The sequence below is a fragment of the Carassius auratus genome, linkage group LG48F (genome assembly GCF_003368295.1).
Source record: "Carassius auratus strain Wakin linkage group LG48F, ASM336829v1, whole genome shotgun sequence".
Classification (NCBI taxonomy): domain Eukaryota; kingdom Metazoa; phylum Chordata; class Actinopteri; order Cypriniformes; family Cyprinidae; genus Carassius; species Carassius auratus.
Genome location: NC_039300.1, coordinates 1,670,083 through 1,696,559, shown reverse-complemented (window position 1 = coordinate 1,696,559; position 26,477 = coordinate 1,670,083). Strand labels below are relative to the sequence as shown.

The 26,477-nt window shown below is 42.3% G+C and overlaps 2 protein-coding genes across 3 annotated transcripts in view; one reads left to right on the top strand and one right to left on the bottom strand.

The window, feature by feature from the left end:
* The first annotated feature begins 1,336 nt into the window (after positions 1 to 1,336).
* On the top strand, positions 1,337 to 11,120 carry LOC113068657 (zinc fingers and homeoboxes protein 3-like). Its single transcript, XM_026241460.1, has 3 exons — positions 1,337 to 1,495; positions 7,513 to 10,882; positions 11,008 to 11,120. The coding sequence occupies exons 2-3, from the start codon at positions 7,651 to 7,653 to the stop codon at positions 11,016 to 11,018; spliced, it is 3,243 nt and encodes a 1,080-aa protein (XP_026097245.1). The 5' UTR covers positions 1,337 to 1,495; positions 7,513 to 7,650; the 3' UTR covers positions 11,019 to 11,120.
* A 625-nt stretch (positions 11,121 to 11,745) lies between these two features.
* LOC113068656 (1-phosphatidylinositol 4,5-bisphosphate phosphodiesterase gamma-1-like) overlaps positions 11,746 to 26,477 on the bottom strand; it is a 34,185-nt gene continuing 19,453 nt past the window's right edge. Inside the window, exons 13-33 of one of the 2 annotated variants that reach the window (XM_026241458.1) lie at positions 26,342 to 26,462; positions 26,094 to 26,262; positions 25,878 to 26,000; positions 25,679 to 25,780; positions 25,106 to 25,293; positions 24,774 to 24,974; positions 23,033 to 23,152; positions 22,778 to 22,958; positions 20,670 to 20,747; positions 20,471 to 20,574; positions 19,889 to 19,982; positions 19,721 to 19,787; positions 18,649 to 18,812; positions 18,374 to 18,470; positions 17,789 to 18,013; positions 17,564 to 17,712; positions 16,813 to 16,927; positions 16,570 to 16,731; positions 16,256 to 16,344; positions 15,951 to 16,180; positions 11,746 to 14,147 (exon numbers count right to left, since the gene is read on the bottom strand). In XM_026241458.1, coding sequence (XP_026097243.1) covers positions 14,108 to 14,147; positions 15,951 to 16,180; positions 16,256 to 16,344; positions 16,570 to 16,731; positions 16,813 to 16,927; positions 17,564 to 17,712; positions 17,789 to 18,013; positions 18,374 to 18,470; positions 18,649 to 18,812; positions 19,721 to 19,787; positions 19,889 to 19,982; positions 20,471 to 20,574; positions 20,670 to 20,747; positions 22,778 to 22,958; positions 23,033 to 23,152; positions 24,774 to 24,974; positions 25,106 to 25,293; positions 25,679 to 25,780; positions 25,878 to 26,000; positions 26,094 to 26,262; positions 26,342 to 26,462 — 2,819 coding nt within the window. In that variant the 3' untranslated portion in view covers positions 11,746 to 14,107. The remainder of the gene's footprint in view (positions 14,148 to 15,950; positions 16,181 to 16,255; positions 16,345 to 16,569; positions 16,732 to 16,812; positions 16,928 to 17,563; positions 17,713 to 17,788; positions 18,014 to 18,373; positions 18,471 to 18,648; positions 18,813 to 19,720; positions 19,788 to 19,888; positions 19,983 to 20,470; positions 20,575 to 20,669; positions 20,748 to 22,777; positions 22,959 to 23,032; positions 23,153 to 24,773; positions 24,975 to 25,105; positions 25,294 to 25,678; positions 25,781 to 25,877; positions 26,001 to 26,093; positions 26,263 to 26,341; positions 26,463 to 26,477) is intronic. The other variant, XM_026241459.1, reaches the window with a different exon arrangement.

The following is a 26,477-nucleotide window of genomic DNA, read 5'->3' as shown; positions in this document are numbered from 1 at the left end:
TGTCTCATTCCCACATTAACCAAAAAGTTAGGAACAAAACAAAAAGAAGGGGAGAGAAAAAAAAAAAAAAAACATGGCACAGTAGTACAGATTTCAATCATGCTACATATAAGAGGTCATCATATGTCTTAAAAAAGAAGTAGATTTTTATTAATAATCATTCTTAGTGATTTGATTAAATATTCTACTTCACATAATCAATCTATAAGATTAGGTATTTTCTTAAGAAATGTTTGTTTCTGAAAATAACATTTTACCACAAGGATAAGACAATATATTAACAATTATTCATGAAGAATAACAATATATCATAAAGATTTGTTTTGGTTTTCAAAAAAAAAAAAAAAAAAAACATACTAAATGTGTAAATTACAGTTCATATTAACTTTTGAAAAACAATAGGAACTTAGATCAGTCCAGAACAGTGATGAAACATAACACAGAAAAAAAAAATATGTTGGAAACGTGATGCACTCGACTGTCGCAGCTTTGATAACGTAGAAATGGGGGCGGGCTATGAGTGTTGACAAAATAACCTAATAGAATTCCCACACTACACGACAGAGCACTTATAATGCATAGTGCGTCAGACGTTCTGCCATTTAAATACTGTCCGGTAACATAAAGACTATTATTATTAACGATTATTTTAAAATCACCATTATTTGATTGCTTTACATCCCTAGTTTTGTTTTAAAAGTATATTATATACAGTGAAATGCACTTAACAAACACATTTGAACTGAATTAAAGGCATTTTTTTTCCCAGGGTTATGTAACTATGTTAGAAAAATGATGTTAACTTAATACAAACTAATTTTTATAAAATCGTCAGCTAGATGTAGAAATGTTTTCTTATTAGTTTTTTTTTACAGTGAAAAATAAAAGCCAAAAAAAGCTTTCTACAGTAGCACACATGTTATTGTTCATGCACAGTATATATATATATATATATATTGCAATATATAGCCTCTTTATATTAAATATGGTGCACTCATAGTGATTCTAGGCATCAGTCATTTTCAGAAGCTCTTGTTATTTCTCCAGCATGCAGACCACCTCTTGAGCTTGTAGCAGGAAGTTTTAACCACAGTAACATTGTAGTTACACAAATTACACTAGCTCAATTGCTCGGGTACATCACTAATTCAACTTCACTCAAACTTTCCCCTGTGTCTCTTCCGTTTGCTCTGAGCAGAAATAACTGCTCATGCATGGCAACAAGTGCTGCAGTCGTAACTTTGAGTATTTGACTTATCAGTATATTCACGAGCCGATCATCATCATCATCATCATCATCATCATCATCAGGTCCTCGGGGTGCAGTGACGCACGCGGTCACGTGACCCTGCCGCTGGTGACGCGCGGCGTGAGTTTCTTTCCCCGTCTGTGTTTAACACACACTCACACACACTCGACTGGACATAAACACGAGAGAAGGGCTTTGTGCTGCTCTCATCCCTGTCCTCCGGAGCCGAGCTGTGTAAGCGTGCGGGTGAGTTTGGCTTTGACTTGTTTCGTTACGCATCGACTTCACAATCTATCATTTCAGCCGCGAGACTTCACTGATGCGTTACAGTGTGTGTGTGTGTGTGTGTGTGTGTGTGTGTGTAATGGCGACAGGAAGAAGGGGTGGATTTATAGTGTGTGGTTTTTAATATCCGATCATATTTCATAATATTAGTATTGCCAGAAACAGTTGTTGGTCAGAACAATGGCACACGTGTGTGATCAGACGTGCACAACATGTATGTGAATGACTGAGATCACTCACATGCTCAAAAGTTCATTCATATGGCACATCAGTTGGTGGATTATCTATTTTTGCATATTTCCAGACTGTCCATCTAGTCAGTGATCACAGTTTTTCTTATTTCTTCAGAATCACAGCTCTGAATGTTGTTGAGCGTGGACTCATTGTAGTCCCTTGTTTCTGTGAGGGACCCTTAGATCAACAACTGGGACCATATTCACTCAGTTTGAGATTATAGCATTGGCCGATAAACAAAACTTTTTAATTTCCCCATGTGTCAGATTGATTAATTCATCGGTTAATGGATAGTGCACAATATCCAGTTTTTAGATTAATATTTATTTCAAGATTTTCCAGTGTTTATTTAAACCTGCCATTTTTAATAGATCTGATTTTAATTGCATTAAACTGTATGGTTTCAGTGGCCGCCCCGCGCTGTAGCATCATCTATCAGTATCTGTCATTAATAAAAGGGTCCGCTTTGAGCTGGTAGATGGTTTTCAATCATTAAAGTGTAGTAGTGAAGTGTGAAAGGGATAAACCTCTAAACCATGGTGTTACACTCACCATGAAGCCGGTTGTGTCCCGGAGCTCAAGGCTGTCTGAGGTGACCGTGCAGGGCCCGCGTCTGATTCGAGGAAACCTCAATCTAACGGATCTGCCAGCTTCACGGGCCTCTCCTCAGCTAAAGGTCATGGTGATGTTACAATGCTCTTTTACATCTCAAAACCACTGCGATTTCAGAGCTGTTGCCTTGAAAACAGGTCTGTATGTTAATATTTGATTACGTTGTTGGACCTTTGGTGGAAATATTTTTCTTTTTTGGTTTTAATGCTATATCATAAAACCCTGTATCATCAGTTAAAGTCACAAACCAGTGTAGTGGCTCTGTAAAAGTGATTTTACACTCAGTCAGAGGTTCTGTAAGTATGTCTTACTGGTTTTACTTTCCTTCTTCCCAGCTTCCAGGTGGGATTATTGCAAATATATCCCCTAACAAAACCTGGAAGCGTTCCCTTGGCTTGGTCACGAGCATGAAGCCGTCTGAAATCGGGACAAGGGCTGCGGGTCCCTGCGCTGTGTTCTAGCGGCTCTGGTCAGCTCGAGCTGGCATTGCTCTGCCTCGCTGGTTTGGAGACTGTGATGTCAGCCATTTTAGGTTGGACAGCAGAGCGTGTGGTGTGCCGCCATTTTTTTTCTCCCCTCACTCTTCCATTTTTAACTGAGCCTTAACACCTTAGTTGCTGGTCACATCGAATCTGTGCCACTCTCCATTGAAAAACCCAAATGCTCTTAGGTATCTTTTAACAAGTTGGAGTTGCATTTTCAATAATAACCCAACTGACCAATGCATACAAAAAAGCCATGCATAAAATAGCTCATGCCACTGGCCTGTTTGATGAGGAGCTCTTGTTATTCTCACTGTTTAAAAAATACATTTCTTACCCGTTTAAAATAATGCATGCAAAGTTGAACACATTTTTGCCTGAGAGAGTCAACGTGCATGAGTGTGTGACTGAGACCGAGGGCTTTGACAAGGGAACGATTGGACAGCATGCTATTGACAATGAGTGAGAACAACCACACCTATCCAGCTCGGTGTGAAATAGGATCAGGGACTGCTCTCGCCACTCACAGAGTCCCGAAAAACAAGCCAAGGAGAGCCAGGAGCCGAACGCTGTCTGTGTGTATGAGTGTGTTAACTCTCTGTGTGTGTGTGTGTGTGTGTGTGTGGTGGGGGGGTTGCCATGGGGACAGTAACACACCAGTGGTGCTGACGACCCGTCTCCCTGCAGACTGGGCTGAACTTGTGAGGGACGGGGGGAGGGGAGGCTAAGGAGAGCTGGGAAAGCGACGGTGGGGTACATGTGTTTTCGCCAAAGCAAACGTAATGGAGAGAGAACAGATTTTAACCCCAACTACACAAAGCCATGTTTATCGTGTTTACGGCTGCTGGTCGCGTTCTTACAAAACATCCACGTGGTTCAGTTTAGGCACTCTTGTACCCTTGTTTATTTACGTGTACTCCAGAGAGACAAAGATGTTCTGTTGGTCCGTAGTGAGCCCACTGTCTGACTGTATAGGCCTCAGATTATTGATACGGTACACACTCATTTATTTGTACCTTTTAACATTGTATTTCAGTATTACTAAACAAGTGAGCGTGACCTTTCTGTCTCAGTCAGACCTCAGTCGAGTAGTGGTTGATCAGTGTCTGTTTTTCAATTCCAAATTCGCAAACTTTTACACATGGCCCTATTGTAGAGGTGAAGCGTTAGCTAATTTTTAAGCTAACAAACTGGCAGACGATCCACAGGCTCATTCAGGTTTTCGCAGCTTAATCAAGAGCTGCTCAACGCAAACAGCAGCTTGGCTCCGAGGATGACCACTCGCTAAACCGCTCATGGTGGAACATTCCAGAGCCTCAGGAGCGAGCCAGAGATGTGGGGGGGGATTGTTGGATGAGGGGGTGTGTGTGTGTGTGTGTGTGTGTGTGTGTGTGTGGGGGGGGGTAGGGACGGGGAATTGGTATCAAGGCAAAAATTCCTTGCTGAAACACCTCACTGCTTCCTGCAACAGTTAATGGCCCCTTCCCGGTTATCCAACACATGTGTACACACACACACACACACACACTCGCACCTCGGCCCAGCCCCCACTCGTCTTCTCATCTTCTCGTCCTCAGGGTCTGACCAGTGTGATGGATGTCAGGCCCGCCCACCACGCAGCCTCTTTGTGTTGGTTATGTGACCCAGCAGCGTTGGCAGGGCCTTGCCCCCTTTTCTGAAAGGCAAAGCTGCAATGAAGCCCATTTCCACTTCCTGGGAAAAGAGGATATCGTGGCAGTGTGTTATGTTTGCAAGGGTGAAGCCCCACTTACTCATGACAAGCACATGATCGCCTACAAATACTTGTTTAGAATCGTCCGTCTTTGCTTCTGGGCCAACCGAACCGTTTGTGGCAATCACCTGAGCCGTAAATGCAATGACTAATCACTCTGAAGCTGCAGGGAAATTATATTATGACAATGCCACCACGAGGACATGCACAGCTCACGATAGCTGCTAGTTTTAAAGTTTGGATACTATAACATTAACAGCAACAGACAAACAAAACTAAAAAAAAAATCTGTTTTGCATATTTAAGTGCCATCCAAAAGTTGGGCACCGGAGATTATCAAGACAATAGAGATTAATATGTGTTTTGCAAAAAGTTTTATGTAGTCAGAATGTTTATTTTTGGCTACTTATGGAGAATAATGTTTAGGTCAGAATCAGATAGTGTAATTACAGCATCTACCAGCAGGAGCTAACTAGACCATGTTAACAGACCAACGCTTTCCTTTGTCCCTGTGTGACATGGTAGAACTGGAGAAAGCTGGACTGTTCCCATATGACTTATATATTACTAAAATATATATAAAATCCCCAAAATCCCTATTATTTAGAGTGCTAACCTGCAGATAAGAAACTGTGCTGCCTTGTTCCTGGGTGTGTTTGCGGTCTAAGATTAGTGAAGGTGACCTATATTTCTAGTAGGCCTTGGCAGTTGTAGCCATTTGAATTCGAAATGAACTGCAGTGCTTTTGTCTTGTGTGTTGTTGTTGTTGTTTACTGAATACACTGCTGAACTTAAGGATGTATGTACACTCCTGATGGAGAAACATTAGAAGTACTCTCATTACGCGCTGGTGGATCTTATCCAGGTTGTAACTAAGTACTGCTTCAAAATGCCAAAAGAAGAAACATGAGCAAGAGAGAAAAAATAGAGAGTAGTCAATTTATGGAAAGCTTCGTTGAAACTCAAAGAAGATACAGGTCGATCTTCAACCTAAATTAAGATCCTTATTAATGCTGACTTCAGACCAATAACCATAAGACAGCATCTGCAAGAGAAGAGTTTAATGAACAAACACGTCTTGAAAGGCCACGTCTCCTCCCACACCACAAACTTGCCTGTTTGGGACATTTAAAGGTGGAAGAGAGCTGATGGCTTCCAGTGTTTCTGGCATGACAAGGAGATCGCACTGGAGATGTTTTCTACTCGGCACAGTGGAGGAGGCTCCATCATGACCTGGGGTACTCTTTTCTTTAAAAAAAATTAAAATAAAATGGTGCTTCAGGTTGTGCAGGGTCGTCAAACGGCAGCTGGGTATTTTGTTCTTTAAGCCCTTCTCTCCCTGATGCCGTCTCATGGTTATTGGGCTGCAGTCAGCATCAGGAAGGGCCTTAATTTGGGTCGAGGATCGGCCTGTGTCTTCATGGACAGCCCGACTGATCCTCCGACTCAGTGCAGGTGAAATTGTTTTGGATATACCACTTGACTTTTTTTTTGTTCCATAACTCTCAGGATCTATTAAGAAATGTACATGGACATAAAAGCCATATATTTGCGCAGATTTTAACTAGTTAAGGCTATGGTCTTAAACTTTTGATCAACTTATGAACAGCCTGTTTGAGTTTCAATGCAGTTTTCATTAAATTGCCTACTTTTTTTTTTTTTTTTTTTTTTGGTCTCTTGCTCCTGTTTCTTCTTTTGCCATTTTGAAGCAGTACTTAGCCCCCAGGTTGTGTTTCATAAAACAAGTTTACCAAATAAGCCAGACAGCAAAAGGATATATTTGCATGACTTTCTAACATTTACAGATGAAAAATATACCTGTGACATGTCAGTTATGCTCTGAGGAAAACACAAAATTTCAAATTCATTAAACAGCACAGATATTTGCTATTTGCCATGCTGGATCAATTTGATCCATGATCAACATTAAAGGCTGCTTAAGAATAAGCGTGCACATCACATTATCCCGACTCATTGTACCTGGATCGAATTAGTGAGATTGCATGAGCTAAAAATTGTAATTCATGAAACTGATTTGTTAGGTTATTTCAGGTAAGGTTTTGGACTTTAATCCCCACTTTTCTTAGCGTGTTTTATGGAACAGCCCCTTGGATACAATCCACAAGTGTGAAATGATTGTACTTGTAATGTTTCCCCAGGTTTTAAGATTTTTATCAGGAGTGTATATTGAAATTAGTTTTCTCACATTTTCGGTTTAGTAAAATCAATCGGGTTTGATGGATAGCATTAGGGCTGCACGATATTGGGAAAAAATGACATTGCGATATTTTATTTTTCTGCGATATATATTGCGATTATTTTTTTCTTACAAACAAAAATGGGGTGAGCACACTTACATTCTCGTTTTAAATTATTTAAACATCGACACCATCGTGTCAATTGATTAATATGTGCGAGGGAGAGAGAGCAAGACAGCGCTCGTGTTGTTTGAAGACGGCTCTCTCTCTCTCTCTCTCTCTCTCTCTCTCTCTCTCTCTCTCTCTCTTTCTCTCTCTCTCTCTCTCTCTCTGTGTCTCTCTCTTGCGCGCGCTCTCTCTCTCTCTCTCGTCTCTGTCTCTCCGTGGATTCGTACATTGCGATATCGATGCTTAAACGACACATCGTGCAGCCCTAGATAGCATGTCATTGATCTAAACTATAAAAGTTTAACTTTTTCAGAGAGGGGATGGGGTGTGAGAAAGCTCCGTAAACAGAATGAGAGGCTGTAAAAGGTTCTTTGAAAGTTGCTCAGTCGTCAAAGACAGACATAAAAGCAGCTCTTCTCTCTTTTACTGTAGCGTAAGTGTAAGACATTTAAAGAAAGGTCAGTAGGGAGCTTTTTGTTATTTTAGTTTAATAACTAAATTGAGCTTGATTTCTTTCAGTTCTTAAAAGCTGTTGTTTTTTTGTATTTACAGATGATCTGATGCCTGAAACCATTAAGGACATGGGACACTTATAATGACTTGATGATAATGTCCATCAACAAGTTCTATAAGAGTGGATAACCATTATAATTAATTGGGATTCTCACTGGAGACTAAGTAGACAGAACCATGGCTAGCAAGAGGAAGTCCACCGTTCCGTGCATGATTCCTGTAAAAGCCATGCATCTGCAGGATGACTTTGAACGGGGCAGACTTTTTCCTCCAGCCAAGGACATTGGCTTTTCCCTTACAGAGGAAGCAAGTGGAAAAAGCAGTCAAAGTTTGGATGAGTCCTCTGGGCAAGAAGCAGGTGATACCTATAAAGATGATGGCATTTACACTTGCAGGCCATGTAACTTTGAGACCCAGGACCTAAATCTTTTCCTCGATCATGTCTACAGTGGGCACCCAGATTTCCGCATTGATCCCTGTTTTCGTTGTGTGGACTGCGGGACAAGTGCTGCAAAATTTGAGGGCTTAGCACTGCACAATGCCCGTGTCCATCCAAGTACAATAACCACCACACTTCAGCTCAGAAAGAAGGACAATAGAATCATAGTAGAGCAGAGTCTTTGTGTGGAACCTTGTGAAAGCACTAGCTCTAAAGAATATGAGATCTCCATCACCAAGACACCAATCATGAAAATGCTGAAGGGTAAATCAGAACCCAAAAGGATTGTAGTTTCTCACCCTGGTACTGATGACCCTCTCCCCTCTATTACCAAAGTGGTGGAGAAAAATGACACCCCTGCAGTTACTGTCACTCATGTACCCACTATTGTACACAATGGAGCAGCCAGCAAAGTCACTCTGCCGTCGGCCATACAGATCGTTAATGGCTCTGGGGCTTTGCCCATGCTGAAGACAGCTGTTACACAAGTCATATCCGTCGTGCAGAACAGAAGTCTCAATCAACAATCTGCTCCAATCACGGTCTCCTCATCCCACTCCTCTTCGGCATCCTCCTCATCAAGTACTAAGACTCTTCCAAAAGTAATGATCCCCCTCAGCAGCATTCCTACCTACAACTCATCCATGGACAGTAGCAGTTTCCTAAAGACATCCTTTAGCAAGTTCCCTTATCCAACCAAAGCTGAGCTTTGCTACCTTACTGTAGTCACCAAGTACCCAGAGGAGCAGATCAAGATCTGGTTCACAGCACAGAGGCTGAAACAAGGAATCAGCTGGTCTCCAGAGGAAATAGAAGATGCCCGCAGAAAAATGTTCAATACAATCATACAGGCAGCACCCTCAAACAGCCAACAGCAGAGGCACATCCACCACACCACTACTCAGCCAACTATCACAGTTCTGGGCACAACTGGAATCCCGCACTTCTTACAAGGTAGCCTGGTTGGCCAAGGAGGGGTGATTGTCACCCAGCCGATGATGGCTAATGGAATTCAGGTCAGCAGTGCCCCTGTTGCATTAGCAGTTACACCTAAACCTCAGGCTGCTGCAAAGCCGATGATGCAGGCCAGACCCGCCGCAGCCCTGGTAGCTGATAAAGGAACCAGCATGGTTTTAGGCACTGTTGGTAGCAGCAGTAGTGGAAATTGCAGTAGTAGCAGCAGCAATGCTAGCAGCAGTTCAAGCAGTATTAGCAGTACTAGCAGCTTATGTAGCCAGGCTAGCGTAATCAGTATTGGTAGCAGCGGCACTGTTAAGTCAAATAGCAACAGCAATTTTAAGGTCAATAAACCAAGTACTGACGCCACTTGCATTCAAAGCAACGGTACTATTGTGAAAAGTGAGGGTAAAGGCAATTCTGAGGCTAAAAGCAACCTTAACAGCAAGATCAATGTTTCAAATGCCAGTACCACTCCAGCCACGACCTCTGCATCTACGACTATAACAGATAGCACCGTACCAAGTAAGTCAGACTCTCCTGTCTCTGTGAACTCTCGTATATTCTCCACCACCAACTTCCTGGACCCCAGCTTTAACAAAACCAAAAAGTCCCAGGAACAGCTGGCAGCCTTAAAGGAGAGCTTCCTTGTTAGCCAGTTTCCTAATCAAGAGGAAGTAGACCGACTTATAAGCCTAACTGGTCTGTCTGTACGTGAAGTGCGGAAATGGTTCAGCGACCGCCGCTACCACTTCCGGAATCTGAAGGGTTCAAGGTCAAGTGGCGGAGGTCAGACTGTTACAGCTAGTGGTGGCATTTCCCAACTGGATACCCTTGCTGCTGTAGACCTGTCCGAAAACAGTACACCCCCAGAGAGGCCCAAAACCCCCCAGCAGTCACCTCTCAGCCCCTCACAGACATCATCCCCACCAACTCCAACACGGCGTCCTCCACGACCCCCGTCGCCAGATTTCACCGCTATACGCTACAAAGAGCGAGAGCCCCACCAGGTTCGCACTTTGGAGGCCAGCTTTGCACAGGACCCAGTTCCATCTAGTGAAGAAGTTGACCGGTTAAGAGCAGAAACAAAGATGACTCGCCGAGAGATCCACGGTTGGTTTTCTGAGCGACGGAGGAGGGTAGCAGCAGAGAAGAAGAAAGAAGAAGCTGAGAGGGCAGAGAGGGAAGATGATGATGCAGTGGGAGAGGGAGAGGAGCATGTAATAAAAATGGGAAAAAGCACCAATGAGGAGACCCATGAAGCTGAGGAAACACAACAACAAGGCAAAGAGGACCAACAGAAGGATGAAAGTGGTACTGAGCCGAAAGTTAACCCAATCAAAATCAATCTCAAAATGCTGAAAGTTACTGAATCTAATGGAAAAGGTGAGCCAGAGGGCAGTCAACTGAATGAGGCTACCAAGGTGGCACAATCTATCTCTCAGACAGCTGTTCCTCAGACCTCCCCATACCGAGGAAAGAAGACGCCGGAACAGCTCCACCTGCTGAAGCAAGTCTTTGCACGCACCCACTGGCCCAGTAGTCCCCAGTACAATGAGCTGATAACTAAAACAGGCCTGTCACGACCAGAGGTGGTACGCTGGTTTGGAGATTGCCGCTATGTCCTGAAGAACGGTCAGCTCAAGTGGCTTGAGAGTTACCAGACCATGGTAGATGAGGAAGACTTCCAGAAAGCCAACATTAGCATCCTAAAGGACCACCTAGACAAGCATGGTAAACTAGATGAGACTAAATTGGATGAGATTGTCAAATCAAGTGGATTAGGTGAGGAATCAATCCGGCGGTGGTTTGCCAATAAAATGCCACTTTTATTGGAGGAAAGCAACTCTGAGAGCACAGGAGGTGTGATGACTGGATCATCATCTGCAAGCCCATCTGAAGCTGCTCCAGCGTCCCAACATTCAGACCACGAAGAGGCGGAGCAGTCAGGAAGCAGCCTAATCTCTAAGAATCAAACCACAGGAGTTGACATATCAACAAGTACTAAACAAGGTGATTCATTTTCTGCCATCTTAGCCATGAATTATATCGTATCTTATTTAAGGATAGGATTAGCCCTTAGATTGTGTCCGGTATGAGGTAAGTTGTGTTTAATACTTGTGTGTTCATTTTCACAGAATCTGACTGAAGAGGAGAGTGGATGCATGAATTAATGTGAAGCGATATCAACCCATGGGATTACAGCACATGTGGCCTTGAATTGAAGGCTTTTTTTTTTTTTTTTTTTTTTTTAAACACAAAGATTAAACTTTAACAGGAGCACTGGAGAACACCTCTGCAAAAAAAAAAAAAAAAAAAGGAAACTCTCCCCAAATAAATATTTTCTTTACTAGCTGTCAGACATGGTGTGGATTATCAAAAATCAGGACGCACCCCTTCACCAGCCGAGCTGCTTTTTTGATTTGGATGGGATAGAGGGGAAAACTGACCTTAACTTCGTGAAGTGAGAGACCCAAGTTGAAGTTGACTGAAGTTTTTCTTATATGTGAATTTCCTTTCTTTTTCTTCTGGGGAGGAATTAGCATTTTTAGGGGATTATGATGGAATGAAGCGCAAACTGCACAGCTCTTATTGAGCCCTTTTGTAATTCTTAAAATATGACGGACATAATTGCACCTCAGAGAGGTTGAGTTGTAAGCTGTAGATGAGCATCCATACCATAGCAAGTTTTTTTTCCCCCTGAAATGTCAAAGGGAAATATTCCCTAAAGTCATGATTATTTGTGTCAAAACAGATTCACCAGTGTGAACGCTTCAGCTTGTATGATTTTTACAAATACTATTTGCAGAATAAATTTAATATTACAAAAACAATGGTCATGGTTTTTCAGGCTTGGTAAAAAACATCACAGCTCATTGTTGAATAAGTAGTTTATTCTCAGGCTTGATTATGTTTCATATGAAAAGCAAAATTAAAATGTATACTTCCTCCAATATAGCATAGGCACATTACAGAAAAGGCTTGGGTTGTAAATAAGAACATTGGTAACAAAACGCTGATGCAAGAAAGCATTGAAAAAGGCATACATGTCCAACAGGGAAATCTTTCGTTGATGTATACATGTATACATACACCAAGGCACATGAATGATGAGGCAAGAGAATAGCAGAAACTCATTTACAGACTACAGAAGGGCTCCAGGGATTAACACTGAACACATTGAGGGAATGTTGGCTAATTAGGAATAAATGTAAGGGAACTTGAACAAATTCCCTGTGAAGGCATCTGGCCGCGTCTTTTCCTCTCAAAGCTCAGGAAGTGATTATGGTCCCTGTGTTTTCTGTAATATTTCTAGATTGCGTAATGCAATTGCTATACACTAACTGTTGCGAAAGAATAGAAAAAAAAAGAGGAATGACAATTTATGCATGCATCCAAAGGCACAAGCCAGTTGCTTGAATTGCACGTCCCTCCGTGTTAAAATGCCCCTCGTTCACAATTTTCAAATTAATTAGCTTGATTCAACAACGTGATTAATTCAACAACGTAACATTATAATTTGAGGAGTAAATTCTGGAGCATCTTTTTAGACTCTGAGCTGTCATGCACAGAACCAAATAAATACTCGACAATGGTGACCAACCTAGTAGCATCCACAAGGAAAAAAGGGGGGAAAAAGGCAAACAAGCTCTCCGTAAAAACACACCTGGGATCCCATGATCAAACAGAGGCAGGTAAAGCATCAGTGATTGAAAAGCAATGCGACAGCATCACAATGGCTTCTGTATATGGCTGTTAGACACGAAATGATTCCCAGAACTACATGGCTTGTGTATGCGTGCGGTTCAGTGACATCTCAACCTCTACTGGCTAAACAAGAGGACTGTGAAACTTACCAGAGCTACAATAAATATGGCCTTGTTTTTACTGTACATCAACTGTAAATACTGAGGTTTAGCAGTCTCAGCCTGTTTATCAATCAATGACGTATGATCTGTATTAGGGCAATACTTTGACAACACAAAACTAGACAGCTTGGCACAAGAAAGACTGACCAAAATGCCCTTACTTCAAAAATACTCAGGGTGTTCTACTATAACCCAATGAAATGAGACAGACTTATTTGGTCCCAATTACCAGTCTACCTTTGGCTTTCTTGAAACACACATGGTTAACGTGCTACTAAATCATACATTAAATGTCCTCCCTATTTTATCTGATAAGACAATACATAATAAAGAGCCTTCAGGAACAAGACGTGGAGGAACAGTAAACGATAGAATCACAGAAATGGTTTTAGACGGATAAAACGGTCTGAAATGAGATGGTCCAAGTTCTGTTCTGTAAACTAAATACACAATGTTTCCACAAATCTCTCATAGCCCAAAACCCCCAGCGGAGCGCTTTGTGAATTCAAGACCTCCCGTGCAGACTGGCAAAACAAAACACTCTCTGGTCACTTGATAACTTCATAATTTCATTTGAAAGCAAAATAGAGGTTGTTAAATGTTGAAGAATGTCTTCCTGAAGCTCAGAGAGATCTCTCATACTGGCACCTGCCCGTCACAAAAACACAAGCACATCCTGGGACGTGTCCAACACTTTAGTCCGTCCACTCGGACAGCAGGAAGAGAAAGAGCAAGAATGAAAGACACGCAATTAAAAAGGCCAAGCCCTCATGTGAAAAACATACTCGTATAGAAAAAAAATGACATTATGAAAGATTAAAACAGAGGTTTAAATAATAAAAATAATCTGAAATGAATTCAAAATCTGGAGTGAGAGGCTCTTTGAGAGCAGATCAGCTGCAACGTTTTTCTAACCACACACACACACACATTTATATATTTATATATAAGCCAGAGAGACAGAGTAAATAAAAAGTATTATTACTCCATAAATGTTAACCTGGAATCGGTTTCAAAGTGATGAATGATACAACCCCCAATTTCAATTTTTAAAGACTGTCTTTTTGGCGTCCACCCAAACGCTGTCCTTGAGATCAGAGCACCCCCGTCCCGTCCCGTCCGCCGCAGGTTCAGATTGTAGCGAAGCAGATAATTGTTCATTTCTGTCGATGAGCCGCAGCTCCGTTCACGCTCCACAAGTCCCCTCTGCCACTCGTCACAGAGAGAGGACACCTGTCCGAAAACACTGGCGATGACCACTTCCACAGAAACGGGTTTCACGGCAGTCCCTGACATCATCAGCTCTGTAGGAAGCTTGTCGCTGGCCTTGCGTCCGCTCCGTCCATCTGTCGTGCGCTCAGCCGCTCGTTTACACACGGTTGTCTGCGCTGACACGAGCCCTGCGAAGCCTGCCAGAGAACACAAACACCACACACACATCACACAACCATCTAGTCTGACTTCTGATCATGATGTTACTGTAGATCTAGACTCAGTGTGAACATGCATTTACTCATCTCACTCACACAAAAACAGATTCAGTTTTCCTCAGAATTAAAAATGGCGCAAAGCAAACTCAGAATATGATGCAAACCTGCAATAGTTAAATGTGTGAAATAACACTAATATCCTTTATGTATTCAATCCCTTTTTACTAACCAATGTCTTTGTTGCTGACCTTCGATTATCCAATTCAACCACATAAATAACAAAAATGTCTTTTTATTTGCTGAAAAGAGTTGAACTTTCTTATTCTTCATGCAATCCAGATCAGCAGCAGAGCAGAAAGGCTTGTTTGAGCCAACATTTACCAAAAATAGATTTTTTATTTATTTTGTATATTAAAAACAAGCAAGCCCAGCACAGATGAGAAAAGTTAGTGCAAAAGTAATAATGCACTCCTTTTCATAAAAAATATCGCAATTATTCAAAAATAATTTGAGTAGTAACGCAATATTGTAATTTTATACTTTCAATAGTAACTTTCCCCCACACTGTCAACCAGTAATTTTACTTCCGGTGAAAGACAGTAGAAGATACAGGAAAGAAAGTGATTTATTAATATATTCCCATCACTAGATCTTTGTTTCCCGTGCAGTATATTTAGTGGCAACCAGTCGGTTGGATTTCAAGTGACTGGAAAAGTACAATATACATCTGAAAATCGGCATGCACATTTCTGAACAGGAAGCATCAGCAGTGAACAAAACTAGTCAAAGCTAGTCGACAGTCCAGTAAATGCTGGCAACCTCTAGAAGTTATTCACGACCGATGAACAGCACTACACTGTGCGAGAGAAAGTTTTCTTGCTTGTGCCAACTGAAAGCCTACACGAGAAACACCAAGAGCCAGGAGAGACTCGGGCGTTTCAGTCCTGAACATTAAACGAGTCATTCATGTAGATTAAGAGAAGTTAATTTCAGTTAATCGCTCTGATGCCGTGTCTGGTGGAAGCCATTTAGCCCTTAACTAAGTTAGGACATTTTGATACTTAAGCAGTTTTTGTAAAAGTGCCCCATTATGCCATTTCCAGTACTGACTTTAATGCAGTGTGTAATGTAACTGTATATGAATATAAACGATCTGCAAAGCCGACAGTGCAAGATAAATAAAGTTATTGTCTCCCAAAAGAAAGAATCGATTCTCTACAGCCTAAACGCTAGTTATTCAAATCCCTTTCCACACATTTGCATAATGCGCGCCTATGTCCTACGTTGGCCAGCCGTGAACAACTTGACCCCGCCCACAAACACATCATTCTACCGCGAGAGTCACAAAACACTTGCTGTTGAAAGATCGATCAGTATCCTGCTCCACTGAACCACAAACTGTAATTATGATAAATAATACATGTTTATATTTTCTATTGAGCTTTCAAAATATAAAATATTGAAATAGGCGTAGCGTTTCTGATCACAACAGACTGGGCCAGCTGACCAATCAGAGCAGAGCAGGCTCACAGACGGGAGCGGTTTAGAGACTGAATCCCAGAACTACTTCAAACTAATTGTTTCAGAATCGCTGGAAAATGAAGTGATATTAAATGCATATTTTGAGAAAACGAAAGCGTTTTTTGACCTTGCATGCATGTAATCTATTGTAATCTGACTCCCAAAACAATATTAGGAACTGTAAAAATGGCATAATAGGGCACTTTCAAACTAAAAATTCATAAAAAAAAAGTAAACTTAACATCTTTAAACCAAGCGTACCTCCTGCTCTCTTGGTCCAACAGCGTCTCCTGTGACACTCTGAAGTCCTCCAGCGTGGACTGGTATCGGGCCTCGATCGAGCCCTCCCTCCCGCGGTATCCCAGCGCCTGGCCCGGAGACGAGGGCAGGGGGGACATGGAGGACATGGAGGACACGGAGCTGGAGTCCCCCATCCGCTCCCGACCCACCTGCATGGCCACGGCCCCCGCCGACGTCTCGCCGTTCTCCTGCTGCAGAACAAACCAGGTTACCATCACAATACAGTCGATTAACCAAGGTGCGTTTCTACATGCTCTGATGCGCACCCTTCCTCTGGCGATGTCCATGTGCACCAGCAGGGACGCCAACTCCAGATCCTCGCTGTAGCTGTTCTTGAGCGGGACCGACCGGTAGCCTACAGACAGACACAGACAGGGTTTTTTACATTCCTTAAAGGATGACGTCCTACGGAGTTCAGCTCCAACTCATCCTGGAAGCTTCTAGTATTCCCAGGAACCTTGATTAGCTGCTAATCAGAAACCTTCAGGTGTGTTGGGAGGAGCTGGAGCTGAACTCTGCAGGTCCGAGTGTGGACGGCCCAAGTCAACGTTCCCTAGGAAAGCACAAAGGTGAGCCGTACCCGTTTTGAGGCAGTTGATGGGGAACGTTGCCTGGGCGAGAAAGTTCTGGTCGTTGAACATGTCGATTTCATAGACCACGAAGCGCAGGAAGGCAAAGGAGGGATTGCACACGGTGAATCGGAAGGGTTTCCTGGGCCAGGTGGGGTTCAGCCCGTTGTCCGCTGGGAGTAAAACATGGAAATCTTTTAGTGATGCCTCTTACCCCTAAAGCAGTTGTTCTTCGGTGGTGGTATGCACCTCACCTTCAGAGTCCGTCCTCTGCTTGGCGTTGTCATACTCTGCTCCACAAACTTCGATCTCGATCAGAGGGCACACGATACCTCGACCGTGTTTGGGCAGGTGGCGTGCTCCCAAAACCTTAAAACACACCAGCGTTCAGTGTCTGTCATTTGCAACTATTTGGTCACTTTCACACGATCAATATTTGCTAATCAGCCGTTTCCACTCGGACGCTGTATGTGTCTAATAAAACGCTGGGAACAGCATGGATTCCCTTCTGGTGGACTTTCTTTACCCCCACTTTTTATTATGGATGGATGCACTTTATTGGACTTCTTTTGGACTACTGAAAAATAACACCCATTCACGGCCATTATAAAGCTGGGAAGAGCCAGGATGTTTTGTTATATATTTTTGATTGGATTCGTCTGAAAGAAGAAAGTCAAATACACCTAGGATGGCTTGAGGGTGATTGGCTAATTTTCATTTTTCGGTGGACTGTCCCTCTTATTCGAAGGGAAAACCCTACTGACAAATATTTTTCTTTAAAGCATAATCTCACTTAATTGTCTTTAACTTCTCAGAAAACAAGACTTCACATGTTCAGATTGCATCTCAAGTAAATGTATCTCGAAAACGAGACATTTTTTGTTGTGCATACAGCATTCAATGCCATGATTTTATGAATTTAAGTCTTTCTGCTCTGATATTTTTAGGCCTTAACTTGTAGAAGGGCGAATGAGGACCAGAGAGCCCCGTGTAGCGGTTGTGTACCTCGATGCAGAGCGTGATGGGCTCCACTGCTCTCAGAGAGAGCCGGTCGAAGGGGTCGAAGCTGTCGTCTCTCATGATGGACGGCTGCAGCACGTAACCGCTCCTGGCGTTCAGCATGAAGAGCGCCTGGTTCATCTGCATCGGCTTATCTGCAGACAAACAGTCAGACTGTGAAATGCCAGGATGCAGACGGAGCAGAAGAGAGAGCTGTGGCCCCGTGCGCACCTGCGGTCTGGAAGTTGAGGGCCACCAGCTGACTGCCGCACAGCCACATGGGCAGCGGGTCGTAGTTGGACGAGTCCAGGCGCTGGCCGCGAGGGTAGATCCGCGAGAGCTGCAGACGGTTGTACTGCAGGAACTTCTTTCCCTTGATGCGGTTCACATACTTCTCCGCTTTGGTCTCGGGAAACGAGGACATGTCCCGGAAACAGGCCCGCTCCGTCCCGATTTCTGTGAGAGACACAGGATCTTTTCAGGGTTTATGTTGAGGAGCTACATAAGCAGGGTTTTATTTGCCCCATCGTCTGAGGGACACAAATGTGTACGGTTGGTGCGTCTGTAGGAACAGGTTTGGGAAACACTGCGTTTAAGACCCCCATGAGAAGAGGGTTTTCTTGGGACAGACAGCGAGTGTGATGCCAGTACACTGAACTTAACTTGAAGTTGAGCATCAGCAGGTTTATAAAAACAGACAAATAAAACCGTTGTAGTCCTGCACTCATTCAATAATGAGAGCTGGTGTGATTTTATATAAAGTGTTCAAGTTTATATAAAGTCTGAATCAGTCATGTTGAGTTCGTGAGGTCTTACTGTCTTCATCAAAAGGAACGGGTCTGCAGTAGATGACCAGGTCTGACAGCTCTAGAGCAATCTTCTTTCTTCTTTCCATCATTTTACCCTCCTCAAGCTGACGGAGAACAAATAATCATTAGTCATAAACAATATCATACAGTCTACATGTCCGAAAGCAAAGAACGGCATGCATTTTAGATCTCTTTGATCACATGATCTGTAAACGCAGGCATTCAAGAAAGCGGTGCAGAGGTTTAACAGCTGGTGACGCGGAGCAGGAGAGATCAGCTGACCTTCGCTTCAGAGGTCATGGTGACCTCTCGGATCTTCATCACCCAGTCCTTCAGCTCCTCCTGTGAACTGGCTGCGATGTCCAGCACCGGGCCGGTGCGAGGAGAAGCCACGGGCACCAGAGAGAAGACGAACGGTCTGCTGCCCTTCCCTTCTGCCCTGACCACTGCAACAGAGACACACACACACACACACACCAACCATCAGACCGCATGCCAGGTCTGGGGAACTAAACCAGCCCTCTGCTGGGGATCCCCTTTGTTAAAATAGTGATCCGGGGAGTGGGGCGAGATCACTTTAACCCACAGCAACAGTGTAAGAGCAACACCCAACTCTGCCTAAACTAGCAAACCTGATACAACTCCTGCAATCAACATACTTCTGTTCTGACACATGGCAGCACAGTGAATTAACTCAATCCATGGGCAAACAAAGGCCTCAATATGAAAGTTAACTGAAGAGTGGAAAAATAAGAGGGTTTGGCGATGCTAGCCAAAAAATAAACCTGTTTCAGTTTTTTTAAATGCACTAAATTGGAAGATTAGATCGATAAATAAAATATTAACATAAAAAAATAAAATCTAAATAAAATACATTCATATAATTAACATTATCATTTTTATTTAGAAAAAACTTTGCAAAGTCATATAGAAATGACAAAAACAACAAAATTACTAAAACTTTCACTATAATTAAAATGAAATGAAACATTAAAAATTACCAAAAACTTGAATAGTAAATAAATTATACTGAACAAATTGTATATATATATATATATATATATATATATATATATATATATATATATATATATATATATGAGAGAGAGATTTATATTTATTCCTGAAATATTAGGTAAATAGCTAAAAAAATTAAATTAAATACAGCAAAAACAAAAAACAAAAAAAAACAACAACTCATGATTATTTTATTTATGTTTCCTCTAATTTCAAACATAATGTGTTTGTGTGAGAGAGAGAGAGTCTCTGTTAGGGACAGTGATGTGATGAGTGTGTACCAGGGAAGAGGAGCGCTCACACACACACACACACACACACACACACAGTCACTCACTGATCTGACAGGAAGACACGTCCACACTTCCTCTCAGGAGGTCTCCGAGAGGACTGTTCTCTGTGGCCTGCGGGGCAAGAGCGAGAGAGAAGAGGGGTAAAGGTTGGAGCCCAGCACGCACACACACACACACACACACACACACGCACACGCACACGCTCCACTCACAGCTCTGTCAGGCTCCACGGCCGTCGGGCTGATCTCCTCTACGTAATTCGCAGGGAACCACAGTTGCTTCTTGCCGCCATAGTCTCCCTTCCACCTGAGCGGGAAAACACAAACACACGGTTATTTACAGGCTCCTCCAGACTGGACGACAGAGAAGTAAAACTAGGCTTTGACAAGGAAATCAGCCTCGAGGGAGATGTTAATGTTAGAGAATCAAACAGCGCATGGCATTGATCACAGTGTTGGAAAATATTGTGTTGATCCTTCAGTCCTCAACATAAAGCTGTGTGTTCTCCACCCATCAGATCTTCCCTCAGGAGTGTGCACACTACCATCTGCACATCAAGACACTCGCTGTGACCCGCATCAACACTATTCAGTCTGGTGAACGCCACATCAGGGCTCTTATAGTTAGCTTTGGTGTGTTTTTATGTTTTGTTGACTCGTGTAGCTTCTGAACAAACCTTGAAAAAACACTGCACCAAATAAAGTCCAAATATATATATATGTGTGTGTGTGTGTGTGTGTGTGTGTATTGACTGCTGAACTGGCAGCTGTATACTGAGAGTGTGTTGTACTCACCAGCCTCCTTCCTGTTTGTCCACGTTCTGAATGATGGCGTTCTTACTGAAGGACAGCTCATCATCACGCTGGGCTTTATATTCATACATGGCTCGTACTGTGCACTGCTCACACACACACACACACACACACACAGGACCGTCACACACTGAACCCAGCAGCATGAGGAAGTCGTTCTGCAGCTGGAGAGCAGAGGTACCTTAAACGTGGGCATCTGATTGGCCTCCACGTAGAATCCAGGGTTACGTCCCTCATACAGAGACCCATAATCAGGCTCCTGCAAGACAGACAGAGAAGGAGCGTTCACTTGATCGGTCCACACAAACACCTGACAGGAAGAGCAGCGGAGCCACAGAGAACAGGTACATCTGAAAACCACAAGCTCAATTACTGCACTATTTCTGTCACAAATTATGGTCCAACTCTCAACTATCTATCTAAGACCTTTCCCTCTATAAACTCCAAATCTGCTGCTTATTAATAGTCAGTAAGATAGATGTTAAGTTTCAGTATGGGGTAGAGATTAAGGGAACTAAAATATGATCGTGCTGAATAAGGCATTAATATGTGCTTTATAAGAACTAATAAACACCCACTATACCTATAATATACATGAAAGTAAGCTACTAGTTAATAATAAGAATTGGTCCTAAAAAGAAAGTGTTATCTAAATGTGAAGCTATATTTAGGGATGAACTTCTTTCGTGTGGTGAACTGATATAGACCTGTACACTCCCGGAAACTACATCAACCCAAGCGATCCCAGCTCGATATGTAAGATCGGTAAGCATCGATATTGCGACGTATGAATTCACCAATATCATGCAGCCCTATGTGGGGGTTTCAGCTAGATTCACTCATGTCTGTGTGCAGTGAGCATCTTCTGTAGGGGTGTTCTCCAGATACTGGTTACAGGCTAACCGCATACTAAAACCTATCCGCACCAGTCAAACCAAACAGCTGAAGGAAGTTAACTAAACACAGGATGATTTATTGATTAGCTAAATTAGTCCTCTGTTATCAGTGGAGTTACTGGTGCATCCTTAAAGGGACAGTTCACCCCAACATGACAATCCTGTCCTTCTGTTCTCCTTTCAAACCAGAACTGAACACCTGACGTTCTTCTGTGGAACATAAATTATATTTAGAGAAATGCACAGAAGTGCTTTTTTTTTTGTCAGTGGTTTACAAATCCTCTTTTACCATATCGGTAACACTTCATAATAACTGCACACTATTAATCATTAATTAAGCATTAGTAAACAGATAATTCATAATTTATAAAGCATTAATAGACAGTAATAAGCAGTTTATAAATACAGATGTAAATGCTTTATTCTTGATTTAAAAGCATATCTATAATGTGTAATTTCATGCTTTATTCATGATCAATTTATCATTTCTCAATGACGTATAGCATTTTTTACAAACCAATTATTTAAGAGTTGCCAGTGATTCATAAGATCACAAGAAATGTAGTAAATTCAGGTAGTTATAAAGCATTTAGTAGTGGTCAGTTAACCATTTATGTGAGCTCATCTAAAGTGAGGACTAGTTATGCCTTGTAAAGCATTTATAAAGGATATTTAAAGGCTCAGTTATCTTCTAAACAAAAAACGGAAACAAACACAACACAGTGATACAGAACATAGGAATATTAACAGCCTTTAAATCTCATTTGTAAAAGCTTTACAAGGCATAAATAGTCCTTACTTTAGATGAGCTCACAAAAATAGTTAACTAACAACTACATATGTTTAATGACTACATGAATTAACCCTGACTTACAGTAGAAATACATGTTAATAAACCATTTATTAACACTATAAGTAATTATTACTATATGTCTGAATAAAAAGATGTATGAATGCACATTTAAATAGATTATTAATCATTTACTTACAATTTCTAAGTGATCTATCTTATGAACTACTGACAACTCCTTAATAACTGGTGTGTAAATAATGCTATACTTAATTTAGAAATGATAAATTGATCATCAATAAAGTATGAAAAAACTATTATTAAATACATTATAGATATGCTTTTAAATCAGGTATAAAGCATTTATATCTGTATTTATAAACTGCTTATAAATGTCTATTAATGCTTTATAAATGATGAATTTACTGTTTCCTAATGCTTAATTAATGATTAATAGCATGCAGTTATTATAAAGTGTTACCGAAATATCTTGTTTTCTGAAAGTCCCTGAGGGCTGGAACACCGTGAAGGTGAGGAAGTGAGGACAGACTTCTGCTGAATCACAGATTGGATGTGAGCTCTCATGTAGTGCAGGTGACTCACAGCAGTGCCGATCTTCTCCAGTGTTTCCTCGTTGATGGGGTAGCGCAGCTTCATCTTACGGTACAGTGGATGTTTCTCGTAGTAACTGATTAAATCTACTAAACTGTCAAACTCCGAGGTGCCCAAAACCACCGTCTGTCCCTCCTGCTGCACGCGGCAGTGCTTTATCTTGCCCTCCGCCCTGAGAGACACAGAAGAGAGTGAGAAGAGCTGCAGAGACACAGAGACACATGAGAGCAGGAGTCTGGATCTCACCGGAAGGAAATGGCGAAAGAGTTGACTTCAGTTCTCTTCCTAACGAGGAAAGCCCCGTCACGCGGGACTCTCATCAGCATGTTCTCCGCCTGACTGCGGGACAGACTCGCGTGATACCACCTGCACAGAAGATAAAACACAGATAGATAACAACAGACTTGATTTAATACTTTTATTCAGCAAGGATGAATTAAAAAGATCAAAAATGACCGTAAAGGCATTTCTAATGATGCTGAAAATACAGCTGTGCATCACAGGAATAAATAACAGTTTATGGAGCCTCTATTATGCCTTTTTGACTATTTTCTTTCATGCAGTGTGTCATGTAGCATGTGAACATAAACTATCTGCAGAGTTGTGAAGCCAACAAAGTTATTGTCTGTAAAAAAAAAAAAAAAAGATTTTGTCGAACCGAGTCATCAGGGATTTCAATCTTATTCTGTTGTGGCTCTATGTCACAAAGTTACACATCTGAATAATGTCTGCACACGTTCTACGTCCCCAACTTGCCTGCCCACAAAAGATGTGTGTGGTTAACATCATGCCGAGACGCGGTCTCCTACGCTGTGAGAAACTTGTCAACACTTGACACTTACGACTGAGAAACGTCCTGCTTCGTACAGTTCAACCGTTTCATCATTAGGGATGGGCGATACCACTTACCACTTTGTTTTTGATACGATACCGATACTTTTAGTGGCCAGTATCATCGATATCGATACTAATAAAATTATCTAAAATTATTACATTTATAAAATTATTATATTACTGAGAGTACAATGGGAAATAATATCCACTTAACTTTATATTTAAAACACATTTTAACATTCAGTACGCCTCAATTGAAACTTATTAGGTCTTATTTTGTTTACACACAGTTAAAACATGTTTACTGTAGTGGTAACCAACAAATACTGTAGTTAAACTATATTCACTTTACCTTGGTTCATTGTCAGGGACTGCCAGTAATAGGATGTTGCATGCATAAAATGCAACCTTTCTACAATTTAAATGTACTGCACAAACTAGGGTACAATTTCAATAGGTTTATTGTGAAATAACTCAAACATATGTTTTTTCTGCATTGTTCTGGGCTGCCGTTCCTAAAAACATAAATCAACAGTACTGTATATTATAATTTTCTGATGCATGATTCATTGTAGGTCACATCAGAAATAAAAGTCTGAGATCATTTTGAGTAAAACTCTCATATCATCCCTATTCTTAAAGGGACAGTTCACCCCAAAAATGTCAATTCTTGTCAATTCATTTACCAGTCCTACAGAGAGATTCAACTATTTAACAATCTGAAATCTGAGGGTGCAAAAAAAAAAGTCCAAATGTCTTTCTTAGCAATGCATATTACTAATCAAAAATTTTGTTTTGATATATTTTCAGTAGTACATTTACTAAATATTTTCGTGGAACATGATCTTTACTTAATATCCTAATGATTTTTGCCATAAAAGAAAAATCTATCATTCTGACCCATACAATGCATTTTTGACTATTGCTACGAATATATATTGCTGGTTTTGTGCTCCAGGGTCACATTTACAGAAATGTCTTTTTTTTTTTTTTTTTTGTCTATGCATTGGAAGTCAATGGCAGTCAAAACGGTCTGGTTATCAATATCCTTTAACCAAAGAAAATCAGTCAGTTAGAAGGACATGAGGGTGAGTAAATGAAAGGGTGCTTTCGGCCATCAGCAGGCCAGATGTGCGGTGGATGCAGGACTCACTCTTTGCTCTCGTGAGCGTTGGTCTGTGGCACTGGCTCGGTCAGCTTCATCTCAAACTCGTTGCAGCGCAGAGGCACCTGCTGGTAATGTGTGATGAGTGCGAACAGCGTGTCGAACACCAGGTTATCCGTCAGGTAGAACTTGGGGCTGCCGGCCTCCTGCCGAGAGTGAATCCTGCAGTGCTGAACCCGTCCAGACCGCCTGAGCAGAGCAAACGGTCACAAAATCAAACAGGAGCGCTCTTATCTTACAGCCATTGCATGCTCTCCAGTACAAAGTCAGTCCACCGCTGCTCTGAGAGGAGGAGGATCAGCTGAAGTAGCTGCTGTTACCAGAAGGAGAGCGTGTAGTCTCCCACGAAGGTCTCGCTCTCCCGCACCAGGAAGGAGCCGTCCGGCGCACCGGTCTCCAGACAGTACTCCGACAGCAGACGCTCGGCGATCTGACGCCCGTCACGCCCCGCTCCCAGCTTCCCGTGAAACCACTTCTCCGTCACATGCTGGTCCATGCTGTTACAGACCTAAACAACACCAGGAGTCAACAGTAAGGGTCACCTGTCAGGCCGTGTGACTATTCTCCTGTCCTGTCAGCCGTTATACTGCGCTCATAGCCCATGCTCTTCAAATGCACGCACAAATGCAGTGGCGCACGCTGTATATCATTTCATATTAAAGCACAAAATAAACTACGAGCATGCAGTGTCCTAATTAGGTCGTCAGTTAAGTCATGAAGTTACCAAAAAGGCGATTAAAGCTGCCTTAAAACGGTGCATGCATGCATTTATTTCTTCTCTCTTACAGAAGAGAGAAAAAAAGAGCAAATCACTGATAATAAAGCACTTATTAGAAAGCAGCTGAATGAGCGTTACCCTACTGAAAACATGAGTTACATCAGCAGTGCCTCACCTCTCGGTGCTCCTCCTCATCCTCGTTCCCTTGATTACTCGACGTCTCTTCAGAGTAATAGATCTTATTGCTGGTCAGGACAAAGAAGTGAGGATACCACTCCTGTGAAGACAACAGTGAACATCCAGGATGAGCCTCAACAGCCTGCCATCAGCTTTAACTACGCAGTCTGTGTGCAATCGGATGCAGGTGCGCTCACGTGGTTGATGGGATCCTCCAGGTACAGGATGCCGTTCTTGATGGAGTTGCTGATGTCGTTCTCGGAGTAGGGCGTTGAAGACGAGACCTCCTCGTACGCACTTCCCTCGGCTAATTTCTTGTGCTGAACACATCAATCCAGGTGCTCAGTTGAGAAAATCTGATCATAAACCGCTACAAAATGGCATTTCCTGTCATGTGGCCAATGGGCTCTCACCTTGATCAGGATCTTCCTCTTGAGCTGATTGGGCGAGGGCAGGCCGTCGGCCGAGATGTCCACCGCTTTGGTCAGGAGCATCTCTCCAAACACTTTCTTAAAGTAAGTGGCCATGTTTCTCTGCTGGACAATACTGCAGTGGTCCTCGATGGAGAGGATGATGGGATAGCTGCGTGCAAACACATGTAACAATGAGTCCCTTATTAAAACATCACACACACACACACACACAGAAGTGCCACACTCACTCAGACGTAACGAAGGCATGTTCTTTGATGGTGTGAAGCACATCGCAGAACTTGATCTTGGTGGTGAGGGTGTGACCGTGGTAGATCACAGGCATCCCATCAGGACCGTCCCAGCAGTCCACTGCAAAAACAGCGC